The sequence below is a fragment of the Aotus nancymaae genome, unplaced genomic scaffold, assembly GCF_030222135.1.
Source record: "Aotus nancymaae isolate 86718 unplaced genomic scaffold, 86718_ANA_hifiasm-v0.15.2.pri h1tg000021l, whole genome shotgun sequence".
NCBI lineage: Eukaryota > Metazoa > Chordata > Mammalia > Primates > Aotidae > Aotus > Aotus nancymaae.
This window is the reverse complement of record NW_026988433.1, coordinates 4,285,593-4,297,856: the sequence shown is the minus strand read 5'-3', so window position 1 is coordinate 4,297,856 and position 12,264 is coordinate 4,285,593. Positions and strand designations below refer to the sequence as shown.

Below are 12,264 nucleotides of genomic sequence, written 5' to 3'. Positions count from 1 at the left end.
TTGTGTTTACTCATTCATCAGCTGCTGAACAGGTCCTTGCCTTTCCAACTGTGTCATCCTGTTAAAAATATTTTTATATGGTCAGACCCTTGGTCATAGATTTACTAAGGATTCCAACCTATTCTGCCTGAATGTTTTTGTGACAAAATCCTTCTGCATCATTTAGGCAAAACATTCACTGCAATGTTGGGTTGTTGTCAGATTGTCCCCTTTCTGGAAATGACTCTGTCTCAAGACCTTAAGTTGGCTGAAGGGTTCTCACTCGCCACACCCAGGTGTAACTTTATAGGCTCCTAACCAGAGCCTATATGTATTCTTTGAAATATTCTCTCTCTCTCTCTCTCTCTCTCTTATTGAGACAGAGTCTCTCTCTGTCACCTGCGCTGGAGTGCAATGGCGCGATCCCAGCTCACTGCAACCTCCGCCTCCCATGTTCAAGCGATTCTTCCGCTTCAGCTTCCCGAGCAGCTGTGGTTACAGGTGTGCACCACATGCCCAGCTAATTTTTGTATTTTTAGTAGAGACAGGCTTTCACCATGTTTGCTGGCCAGGCCGGTCTCGAACTCCTAGTCAGGTGATTCACCCTCCTTGGGTATCCCAAAGTGCTGGGATTACAGGCATGAGCCACTGTGCCTGCTCTCTCTCTTTTTTGTTTTTTAACTATTATTGTTTTTATTATTTAATAGCTGGGTTCACAGTACCATTTCCCACTTATTTTTTTCCCACTCTGAATTGTTGAGTCTGGCTCTGCTGCCATTAGTTGTAATTCCCTGGAGACTTAGACTTAGCCTTATTTCAGGCTTTTGCTAACATTTATCTTTAGTTATTTGTTAGACTGTTTTAAGATCATTTATTAGAACACAGTCTTTCAAAAGCCATTGAGGCATCAGGCAGCAGAAAGGAGGCTGGGATGGAGCAGGCCCTGTGAAGGACCAAGGACAGAGTGACAGCCACAGTTACAAAATTTCATTCGATTCAGCTAAAGGCTAATGTATGCCTGATAACCTAATGATAATCCATAAGTTTGGTAGCTCACAACATTTTTAGAAAGCACATAAGATTAACATTCAAATCAGGCATTATAGAAAGTTTTATAAAGAAAGAAGTGTTTACTGTAATTCTTTTTTAAAAACTTGGTTCATCTTGAAAGATCGATGAATTTTTAAAATATCAGAAGAAAAGGAAAATAAAATTCCCCTACCCCCCAAATACATAAGAACCACTTACTGGCACTTGTATTGTAAGTACCTGGGAGAAAACGGAACAGATTTTTAAAGGCAATTAATAGCAGCTTGTATGCGGGCTTGTTTCATTTGATTTGGCATCAAGTAAAGCCAGAGTGCACACGCCGTGGAAGACATAATCACGGTTTTCCTCCACCTCTCGAATGCCCCACCCCTCCTACCAGACCACACAGCACACCAGCAGCCATCCTTGTTGCCCCACGAAGGAATCACCTTAGATTCCAATTTTTAAATGGCTGCTCAGATGACACCAATAGAGTTCTTTCTCCTTAAAATAAGGTGACTGGCAGTGAATGCTAACAGGTATCGATTTCTTTGATCAGAAACAAAGGACTCCTTCAGGAAACTCACTCACTTTCCTGGTCCTTGTTAACCTGTCATGTAAATTCTTTTTATTGGCACACCTGTTTACACGTTGTGATCGATTGCTATTTATGCCAAGAGAGCATTTCCCAGGCATGCCTCATCTATTTACCACCGACAAAGTGTGCTGACTTTATTTACATAGTGCCACGGGTTTTCTCTTTATCCCTTTTTTTTTTTTTTTTTAGCAGGGGGGTGGGACTGTAACTTGTTATTTATCATGGCAGATCGAACATTAGGATCTAAAAGAAAAACCAGCAAGTAGATCCTAAAACACATTTCTTAACCGGAGTCACATCTAAAAACATAGAGACTTTAATTACACTTCGTTGAAAATTCATTTAACTTTGGTGCTTGTCCAAGGACTTATAATGTCAATTTCTGACATAAATCATAACCCTCAGTACATATCTATTTTCAAAGGAAACAAGTCATCTTAAAGTAATATTTTTCTATATATTGTTATGTTTTTATAGCAAATTGAAAATTCTGAGTCAACTGAAAGTATGCTTAACAACAAAATAAATACGGCATATATGGCTAGCATATACATTTCTTAGTGTAAAGGCAGCCGTGAATTTGTGTCTTACAACAAATCTGTAAATCCAGTTGCTTACTTTCTGGAATTTTACATAGTGTCTCACCATGTTCCACAATGCTGGAAATGTCTTTTTTGCCATCAATCTATGCAAAAATTCCTGATCACGTATTTTGCCCAAATGACATGCAACTTTTTAAAACTTTTCTGGAAAAATATGGAAACTTTATCAACCACTTATTAACTGAACAAAAGGATTACTACCAAATGCTCTTTTAATTTTGCTCCAATAGATGTTTTAAAAGTTCAGACATTGCTGACGTTTTTGAGGATAACTGCATAAAACACATTAGATGATTCCAAAGGATGAATCTTAGTATCTGACTCATTTAGCACATCCTTAGTATCCAGAATAAAATCAGGAGAATTAAAAGTAATGTAATTTTCAAAGAATTCATACATACTGGAAGTCTTAGGGAAAGTAGCTTCTAAATGCAAGGACTAGGAGGTTTGCCCATCTATTGCCCACGTTTTTTTTCTTTTTTCTGAGATGGAGTCTTGCTCTGTCACCTAGGCTGGAGTGCAATGCTGCGATTTCAGCTCACTGCAACCTCCACCTCCTGGGTTCAAGAGATTCTGCTGCCTCAGCCTCCCAAGTAGCTGGGATTATAGGTGCACATCACCACACTCAGCTAATTTTTGTATTTTTAGTAGAGGTAGAGTTTCACCATGTTGGCCAGGCTGGTCTCGAACTCCTGACCTCATGATCTGCCCGCCTCGGCCTCCCAAAGTGCTGCGATTACAGGCGTGAGCCACTGTGTCTGGCCTGCCTAACTATTAATAGTTACATTTCTCCTCATGGAGTAACAGAAGCTTTCTGGCTTGTTTGTGGAACTTTAGTTTGTAGGAAAGCATGTAAATAGGGCCAAATCTTGTTGGTTTCTGTTCCGGAGAATGTTTCCAACACGCTTTTGTTCTGGTAATATTTCAGAACTGGCTTTGTTTGGGCTTCAGAGCCTTTAGTCTGTTGATAACCGTCTCTGGCTTACCATCCTCATGCTGAATGAGAGGCTCCACAGTCAGATCATCAGTGCCCACAGTTTTGAGTGGGTTGAATTCAATGTTGTAGACTCGGCCACTGGGGGATGTGTCCAGCGAGCAGTAAGGCCTCATTTAATGACCTCAAAGCATACATGCAGGTTAATCACTGTGACGATCTGTGAAGCTCTATCTAGGGCTTCTGCCTGTGGAAGTGTCCTTGGAAAACCATCCAACATCCAGCTACACTGCGTAGATTTTTCAGCTCACGAAGGGCCTGCTGAGTCATGAATAATCTGGGATGAGTGCTCCTTGGTCAATGCAAGCCTTGGCTGACACACCAGTTTCTGTATCACATAGCCTGTTGTCCCGAGCAGGTCCCCGCTGGAGAGGTGCTTCAGCTGCAAGTGTCAGGTGATGTGCGACCACGCGGTGCCTCTTCCCGAGCCCGGGGCCTCCACAATCACCCTGCACAGCCACGGATGCCCCCAGGGCCGCAGACTGAGGCCCGTGCTTCGTCTGGCAGCGCTGCCAGCAGGCGGCAACCGCTAACATTTATCTTTGTCTCTTTTCAGGTCGATCCAGTGTTTACAAGGGAAGTAAAAGCCAAAGTGAAAAGGTAAGAGTTGGTGGAGACCAGACATGCTGCAGAACAGGAAACCTGAGTCCCCTAACTTACCTTAACTCGCATTTGTCCAGTCCCAGGCACTGTTCCAAGCAGTTTACAGGTGTTGCCTCGTCCATCCTCCCAGCCAGCCCGTGGCATCCCAAGCACTATCATTTGCCCAGGGAAATGCCAATAAAAACCACTTTGTGATTATAATTAGTAACGGATCACATTGGCCAAATGGAAAGATTTAAACTCTCAAGGGTTTGGAAGAATGGAGGAATACCACCCTTTGTCACCGCCTGCCTGCAGAGCAATTTGTTGGTGTATTGGTTGTGAGCTGCATTTGTCTGCCAGGAACCCAACAGCGCAGGCTTGAACAGAGTGAACTTTCATTGCTCACATCAACAAGTCTGAGGGTGGTCAGCCAAGGAGCAAAATGGAAGCTTCCCTGAGACTTTGGGGATCTGGCTTTTGTCTCAGTCCGGCCTTCCTTCGCCCGTGGCTCCCATCCTGAAGGTGACATCGTGGCTCCGGAGCTGCGTCATCAGTCTGCATTTTAAGTGGGGCGATGGGAATGAGCAGAACCAGAAAGACATGGGTCTCATTTGGGCCAGTCCCCTGTAAAGTGATGTTCCCACAGCCCCTCAGGATTCCGGCCAGATCGCATTGGCCATGCCAACCGCATAGGGCACTGACAAAGACTGGTTGTTCCCATCTATAATCAGGGACCTTTAGATCGTTCCCAGGTGCAGACGCATGTGTGTAAAAGTATCACCCACTCAGAGAAGGGACGCGTGGCAGAGAGTGGTGGCCAGTGGTGGGGACGAGGAAGAAGATCAAAGAAAGGCACAGATTTACATTACGTGGTGAAAAAAAATAGAACAAGGCAAAACGTCTGTGACAAAATGGCTGTCAGTGCTGTGTGCTGGGGACAGGGCTTTTGTTACATTATCATCTCTATTTAGTATTTCTATTTCCATTCTTTTTTTTAATTTTTGAGACCAGGTTTTGCTCTGTTGCCCAGGCTGGAGGGCAGTGGCACGGTTTTGACTCACTGCAACCTCCGCCTTCTGGTTTCAAGCAATTCTCCTGCCTCAGCCTCCTGAGTAGCTGGGATTGCAGACGAGCACCACCATGCCTGGCTAATTTTTGTATTTTTAGTAGAGATGGGGTTTTACCATGTTGGTCAGGCTGGTCTCAAACTCCTGACCTTGCGATCCGCCCGCCTTGGCCTCCCAAAGTGCTGGGATTACAGATGTGAGACACCGCACCTGGCCTATTTCTATCATTTCTATTCTTGTTGTCTCATTAGTATTTTTAAAAATTGTTTGAAAAAGTTGAATTATTAGAAAAACGTTTTCTAAATCAAACAGAGAAAATGGCAGAAACCTTATCTCTGACTCTTGTAGTCCTTGAGAGCAGGTGTCTTTGTTGAGCATATTGAAAACAAGAACAGACATGTTCAACAGCTCCCTCCCGTACTTGTCAGGGACATGAGCGGTGAGGGTTTCTACCCCAGTATCGCTCTCCTGGTGAACGCTTTGTCAGCAGTGCTTACTTGTTGATCTAGAGTGTTTCACCCAGATTGTCATGTCTCCTCCTCCCAACTGCTGCCCATGAGCTTCCTGGGATGAGAGCCACCCTCTGCTTCGTGTTTTCTCAGGGCTGCTGGGGTACGACTGATCGGAGAGATGCCTCAAGGAGATCTGCACGCTGTGGTGAAGAACTGCTTCGCGGTGGTGAACAGCTCTGTCTCTGAAGGCATGTCAGCTGCGATTTTGGAGGTAATTATGTAACTTGAGTACTGAAAGTGGGCGTATGAAATTGTCCATCACTCCCTTTCTTATTTACGGAGGTGACGTCTTTGTCAATAACATTCTGCACTTCTGAAAGCTAGAAGAGCCAAGCAGCATACCCGTTGGAGTTCAAAAGTACGTTTGAAGTTCTAACTGGAAGTTTAAAAATACCGTTTCATTTCGCATTGCCATTTCTCCTTGCTAGCTACGACGTACAGTAAAACTGGGATGGCATTGCCTCTCTGACCCTCTAACTACCTCTGACAGGAAGGTAGCTAAGGTTACAAAAGGTTGGGACAGGAAACAGGATGAAGATGTTTCTGCAGGAAGCCTCCTTTTACTTGATCTTTTCTCTTTCTTTTCATATGTTCTGTAATTCCAGAATTTAAGGGAGAAGAAAGGACTGGACTTCACAGGTGGCAGGAGATGGAGGCAGGGTAGCCATCAGAGATGACAGGGTGGCATGGGGGCCAGGGTGGATCTAACCTCTTCATCCAGCAGTCAGCTCCATAAAATTGCTCCATCGTTTTTGAGAAAATGTATCTATCCCAGCACCACTCTGCAGTCCACCACCAGAGTATCTGTGTTTGCAGGACCGAGTCTGGAGTGGGAAGGCGGTGCTCTTGAAACCCAGGCAGGCTCTGACTGGGCTGCATCCCCTCTTCTATAAAAGGTCCTGGCAACCCTCACATCCCCTTTGCAATGGGACCACCTACAACATCTCTTCTCCTCCTTGAGACTCTTTTGACATGGGGTATCTCACCATTATCTCTGCTGCTCGAATTTAGGTCCCTAAGAGAATCACCAGCACGTGTCTAACAGAAAAAGACGTTCCTTCTCTTGTTTTGTTGTTGGTTCATTGCCTCCAGGGCTCCCGAAGAATGAGCCCAGAAAAGGGCAGGCTCGGCTCGCTCAGGCCAACACCAGCCTTTGGCACCGGCGTTTCCTCACACGATTAAAGCAGCAGGTACCTCATGCATGGTGCCCGCGGTGGGCCTCAGCACACACGCCGCACACCACAGGCGTGGCGTGAGCATGTGTCGATGGGCACATGGGAAAGCCTGTTCTCCCGATAGAAGGAAAACATTTGGCCACTGCTTCCTGAGATCTTTTATCCAGGTTCCATGTGTTCCTTCTGAATACCTGGACTTCTTATTTCAGTGTCTACATAGATTAATGCTGTTACTTTATCATAAGTCTTTGGAATATCTGTGATTCCCCTTAGATACCAGTGGAATGTACTGAACTTACTGACAAAAGTTAAGGTCTTCAAACCTTAGGGGTCCAGAGAACATGGTAAACAAAGTAAGAAAAAAATCCTCTCCCTACGTTTAAGAAATGAATGGCATCGTGTGCATAGTATTTTCCCTTAATGTGGCATCATTTCAAACCAAAAAACACAGAGGGAGACGATAGACGTCCATGCCCAGGAATCTGACGTTAGGTGCTTTCAGAGCACAGAGTGTGCGTTTGTGACGCGACCATCCTCAGCCCGACGTCAGCACCTCAGCTCATGGGTTGCCGTTAGTATTAATCTTCATTGTCCTTTCAAATCGGCTCCAACTGCAGTCCTCGGGGCAGTACATTTTATTCATCATGTTAACGTGAAAAGTGTATATGCTTATGGTACCAGTATTTCAGCTATTGCTGAAGTGCTCCTTTGTAGGTAAATACACATTTTTTCAACTTCTTAAGGTAGAGTGGAGTTCGGCAGTGATTTTGTAACCAGCACGCACAGCATTTCACTGAGGATGAATCGCTGTCAAACCTCATTTACTTCAAAGCAAAGGCAGCTGTTAGCAATTCTGACTGCCTTAAAATGTTGATGTTGTGTTCCTTTTGAAAACTCCAAAATAACCTTTGGGCAAAGGGTTTTGAATGAAACTGATTTTAGAGGAGTGGTAAGGGTGCATTTCATTAGAATCAATTCAGATAGCCCAAGTGTTTAATCATGGAATAAGTGCCTATCACTTTTGAAGGAAGTGATCTTTTGACCTTTCAGAATTAGCTGTATTTTCACTTGGAAGCACATAAAAATCCCATTTGCAGAGACACATTTCTTACTGATGAACTCCAAAAATCAAACTTTGGCTGGGTGCGTGGGCAGTGGGGTGAACACTTGTACAACTAAGCGATTGTTTCCAGTTTTGAGCTTTTCTATGGATTGAATCCTGCAGAGAATTCATTAAAACTATATAAACAATTATTTGCTTATCCTGGCCTTCCTGGTTAGGCTCTTTTCCCAGCCCTAGAACACACACACGCACGTGTGCATACACACGGGCACACACATGCACACACACACACACAAATGCACCCACAGATGCAGGCGCAGACATGCACCCACAGATGCATGCACACATGCACACACAGGCACACACATGCACCCACAGATGCATGCACACATAGGCGGTGCGCACATGCACACACAGGCACACACAGGCACACACATGCACCCACAGATGCACGCACACACAAGCGGTGCACACATGCACACACAGGCACACAGGCACACACAGGCACACAGGCACACACATGCACCCACAGATGCATGCACACACAGGCGGTGCACACATGCACACATAGGCACACACAGGCGCACACATGCACACACAGGCACACAGGCACACAGGCACTCACAGATGCACACACACACGTGCTTACACGCACACACTATGCGCACGCACACACGCTCTGCCTGAGAGAGAAGAAGCCCATCTTCTAAAGCAGAGAGGAGCACCTGCGGGAAGCAGATGGTTCCTGGCCTCTTGGCTTCCAGACTCCAGCCCCAGTGATTGAAGCAGGATGTGAGGTCATTTAAAGGCAGCTGCGACTCTGTGTGACTTTACCCTCGACTAGTTTGCAAGCATGTGTGCGGACACGGCCGTGCGCTGCCCTTCCCACTGTGAAAAGCAAAGGGTCTTTTGAGTTTTAATCACGAGGAAGATGCTGCCAGCATGTATTTGGGATGGGCAGCTGTAGGGAGTTGGGGTGTTGTCCCAGGTGGCAGAATACAGCTAATTCCGAAAGGTCACTTCCTTCCAAAGTGATAGGCACTTATTCCATGATTGAACACTTTGGTTATCTGAATTGATTCTAATCAACTCATTGCATCAGAGTTGTACCCAAAATGCCATTGGCCCCCATTGAGAATCACCGTAACCCCAGTGATGTCAGATCCGAATGTGCTGTGGGCACGTTCAGCCCGGCTCTGTTGCCACAAGACAAGCAATGCTGGTTTGACTTGACAGATGCTCAAAAAAGACCGTTAAAATGCAAGCCAGCCTCTCTGCAGGAAAATCTAGACATAGCGGTTTCCAGCCGCGGGTGTGCATCAGAATTACCTTGAAGCTTAAAACACCATAAATACAGGTGATGGTGCCCACCCCTCACAGCTGGGGCCTCACGTGTTTTGTGTTGGGGCCTGGCCGCTGAGTTTCTTAAGACTTTTCTGCAGGGCGGAATGGAAGCAGTGTCTCTGTAAACTTTATCAGCTCTACTGAAAATGGTGTGCTAGCCACAAAGCCGTTTACAAAGAGTCTCCTATGAAGTTTCCCTCTGCCTGATAAGTGCTTGGAGAGGTCATTTTGGGAAAACAAGAAATCAAGTGAGTTCTCATAGGAGCAGAGAGCAGAAAGGTGGGTAGCGGAGGCTGGGGGCGCAGGGCGTGGGGAGATATTGGAGAAGGACCTGAACTCTCAGGAGAAATAAGTTCAAGGGATCTGTATTGCAGGCCATGGAGACTACAGTTAACAACAATAGATTTATCCTTGAAAATTGCTAAGAGTAGATCTCAACTGTTCTCACCACAAAAAACAAGTATGACGTAACACATATGTTAATTAGCTAGATTTAGCCATTCCACAGGGTGGATGTGTATCAAAACATCATGTTGAGGCCGGGCGCAGTGGCTCACGCCTATAATCCCAGCACTTTGGGAGGCCGAGGCGGGTGGATCACCTGAGGTCAGGAGCTCGAGACCAGCCTGACCAACATGGCGAAACTCTGTCTCTACTTAAGATACAAAAATTAGCTGGGTGTGGTGGCGGGTGCCTGTAATCCCAGCTATTCAGGAGGCTGAGGCAGGAGCATCGTTGGAACCTGGTAGGAGGAAGTTGGAATGAGCTGAGGTTGCACAACTGCACTCCAGCCCGGGTGACAGAGTGAGACTCCATCTCAAAGAAAAAAAAAGTAATGTACACTGTAAATGTAGACGATTTTTACTTGCCAGTTAATTTCTTTTTTTAATCAAGTGAGTTCAAACACAAAGAGGTGTCAGGTGCATCTTGGATCCTGACATTTCACTCGTCTTAGTCCCAGAGTGGGGTTCCTGACACTGGCTCTGAACCGTTCTCTTCCCAAGCCTGTGAGTCACGCACCACGGTGCCCCTCCCTCTGGACTCACGGAGGCATTCTGAGGGTGAGCACACTCACCTGTGCGCGCTGTCTGCCCAGGCACCGCCCGTCTTCCTACTGGTCAGGCCCAGCTGCACACCATTGCCCTTTTCCAGGAGCTCCTCTCTCCTTAAGCCGTGTTCTTTGTTAAAGGCACATCGTGTTGGTTTCTCGAGAGGTGACTTCAGAACTAGTTTTCTGTAAATGTGCTACCCTCAGATTCCACTGAACTCTCTTCTCCCTCTGTTCATTTCACAGCGTCGTGAGTGGGTTGTGTTGCGTCCTTTCCGTTGAACTGTGGTTTTCCTTGGAGGCAGAGCCGTGCCCTCTACAGTGTTGAATCCTCCCTGGTGTCTCCCCTTGCGTTGTGGACCATCAGATGGGATGAGTGTGCTCATGCCTCTGCCATTCAGCAGAAATGTGTAGCGTGCCAGGCCTGCCAGGCCCTGGAGATGCTGCAGCAGGCAGACGCTAAAGGGCCTTGGTTGCATGGATCCCGTGTCAGAACCCGTGTCCTTATGAGGGACAGAAAGAAGGACTGGAAGACGGGCAGGAAGCAGGCAAATGGAAGAGTGAACAGAGAGCTTTAGGACGTAGTGTGTGCTGAAGGGGAAATGCAGCAGCTCGATGTGACAGCAGACGGCTGGGATGTGCTCAGAGCAGGCTCCGTGGGTGTCAGGGGCTGAACTGTGACCCCTCCCCAAATGCCTGTGTTGAAGTCCTCAGAAAGGGAATGTACTTGGAGATAGAGGTAATCAAATTAGAATGAAGTCCCTGTGGGGAGGGAGGAGGGTGTGGGGGTGGCAAATCCAATATGACAGGTGTCATTATCAGAAAGGGAAAGTTCTTTTTTTTTTTTGAGACAGAGTCTCCCTCTGTTGCCCAGGCTGGAGTGCAGTGGCACATTCTTGGGTCACTGCAGCTTCTGCCTCCCCGGTTCAAGCGGTTCTTGTGCCTCAGCCTCCCGAGTAGCTGGGACCACAGGGGTGCACCACCATGCACAGCTAATTTTGTTTGGATTTTTAGTAGAGGCAGGGTTTCACCATGTAGGCCTGGCTGGTCTTGAACTCCTGGCCTCAAGTGATCCTCCCACCTCGGCCTCCCACAGTGCTGGGATTACAGGCATGAGCCGCCGCACCTGGCTGATACTGAGCCTCTTTTCATATGCTTATTGCCCTATTTATATCTTCTCTGAAGAAGAAGTATCTAGTCACACCCCTTGCCCACTTTTTAATTGTGTTCTCCTATTATTGCTGAGTTGTAAGAGTTCTTTATGTGTTATAGATACAAGTCTCCTACCAGCCTGTCGGATATGTATTTTCTAAATATTTCCTCCCGTTCTGCAGATTGTCTTTTCACTTTCTTAGTGGTTTCCAGTGAAGTTCAAAAGTGTTTAATTTTAATTTATTTTTATCATTTTATTTTATTTTTTGTAGAAACAGGAGCTCACAATATTGCCTAGGCTGGCCTCAAGCAATTTTCTGCCTTAGCCTCCCAAAGTGCTGGGGTTACAGGTGTGAACCACTGCGCCCAGCTCAAAGCTTTTAGCTCTGATGAAGTCCAGTCTAACTATTTTCTTGTTGTCGCTTGTGTTTTTGATGCCGTATCTCAGAAGGCTTTCCCTAACCCACAATCTTAAAGACTTAACTCCTGTATTTCCTTCTAAGAATTGGATGGTTTTAATTCTTACATTATGTCTGTGATCCATTTTGAGTGAGTTTTGTATGTGTGGAGTGAGGAAGGGGCCCAAATGCCAAATTCCTTCCTTCTTTGGCATATGCATACTAACAATGACTAATATGCATTTTTTTTTCCCTGAAACAGAGTCTCACTTTTGTTGCCCAGGCTGGAGTGCGGTGGTGCAGCCTAGACTCACTGCAACCTCCACCTCCTGGGTTCAAGCGATTCTTGTACCTCAGCCTCCCAAGTAGCTGTGATTACAGGTGCGCACCACCATGCCCTGCTAAATTTTGTATTTTTAGTAGATATGGGGTTTCACCATGTTGGCCAGGCTAGTCTCGAACACCTGACCTCAAGTGATCTGCCCGCCTTGGCCTCCCAAAGTGCTGGGATTACAAGCGTGAGCCACCGCACCCAGCCTAATATAGCTTTAATATAATTTTAATTTACTTTATCTTGAGGTCTAGTTCTAAGGTCACCTGTTTTTTAGTTGGGATTTGTGGGTTTAGAGTGCATTCTCAAGACCTGGGATAGGTCACTGTGCTCTGTGAAACTTACTGAGTCACGTAGGGAGCCATCTGCTGCTGTGATGTCATTCAC

The 12,264-nt window shown here is 46.0% G+C and overlaps 1 protein-coding gene and 1 pseudogene across 4 annotated transcripts in view; one reads left to right on the top strand and one right to left on the bottom strand.

Annotated features, from left to right (window-relative positions):
* GLT1D1 (glycosyltransferase 1 domain containing 1) overlaps positions 1–12,264 on the top strand; it is a 121,405-nt gene that overhangs the window by 82,150 nt on the left and 26,991 nt on the right. For all 4 annotated transcript variants that reach the window (XM_064379575.1, XM_064379576.1, XM_064379577.1 and 1 more), the window contains 2 exons: positions 3,759–3,802; positions 5,457–5,577. In XM_064379575.1, coding sequence (XP_064235645.1) covers positions 3,759–3,802; positions 5,457–5,577 — 165 coding nt within the window. The remainder of the gene's footprint in view (positions 1–3,758; positions 3,803–5,456; positions 5,578–12,264) is intronic.
* LOC105726436 (GTP:AMP phosphotransferase AK3, mitochondrial-like) lies at positions 3,002–3,472 on the bottom strand (annotated as a pseudogene).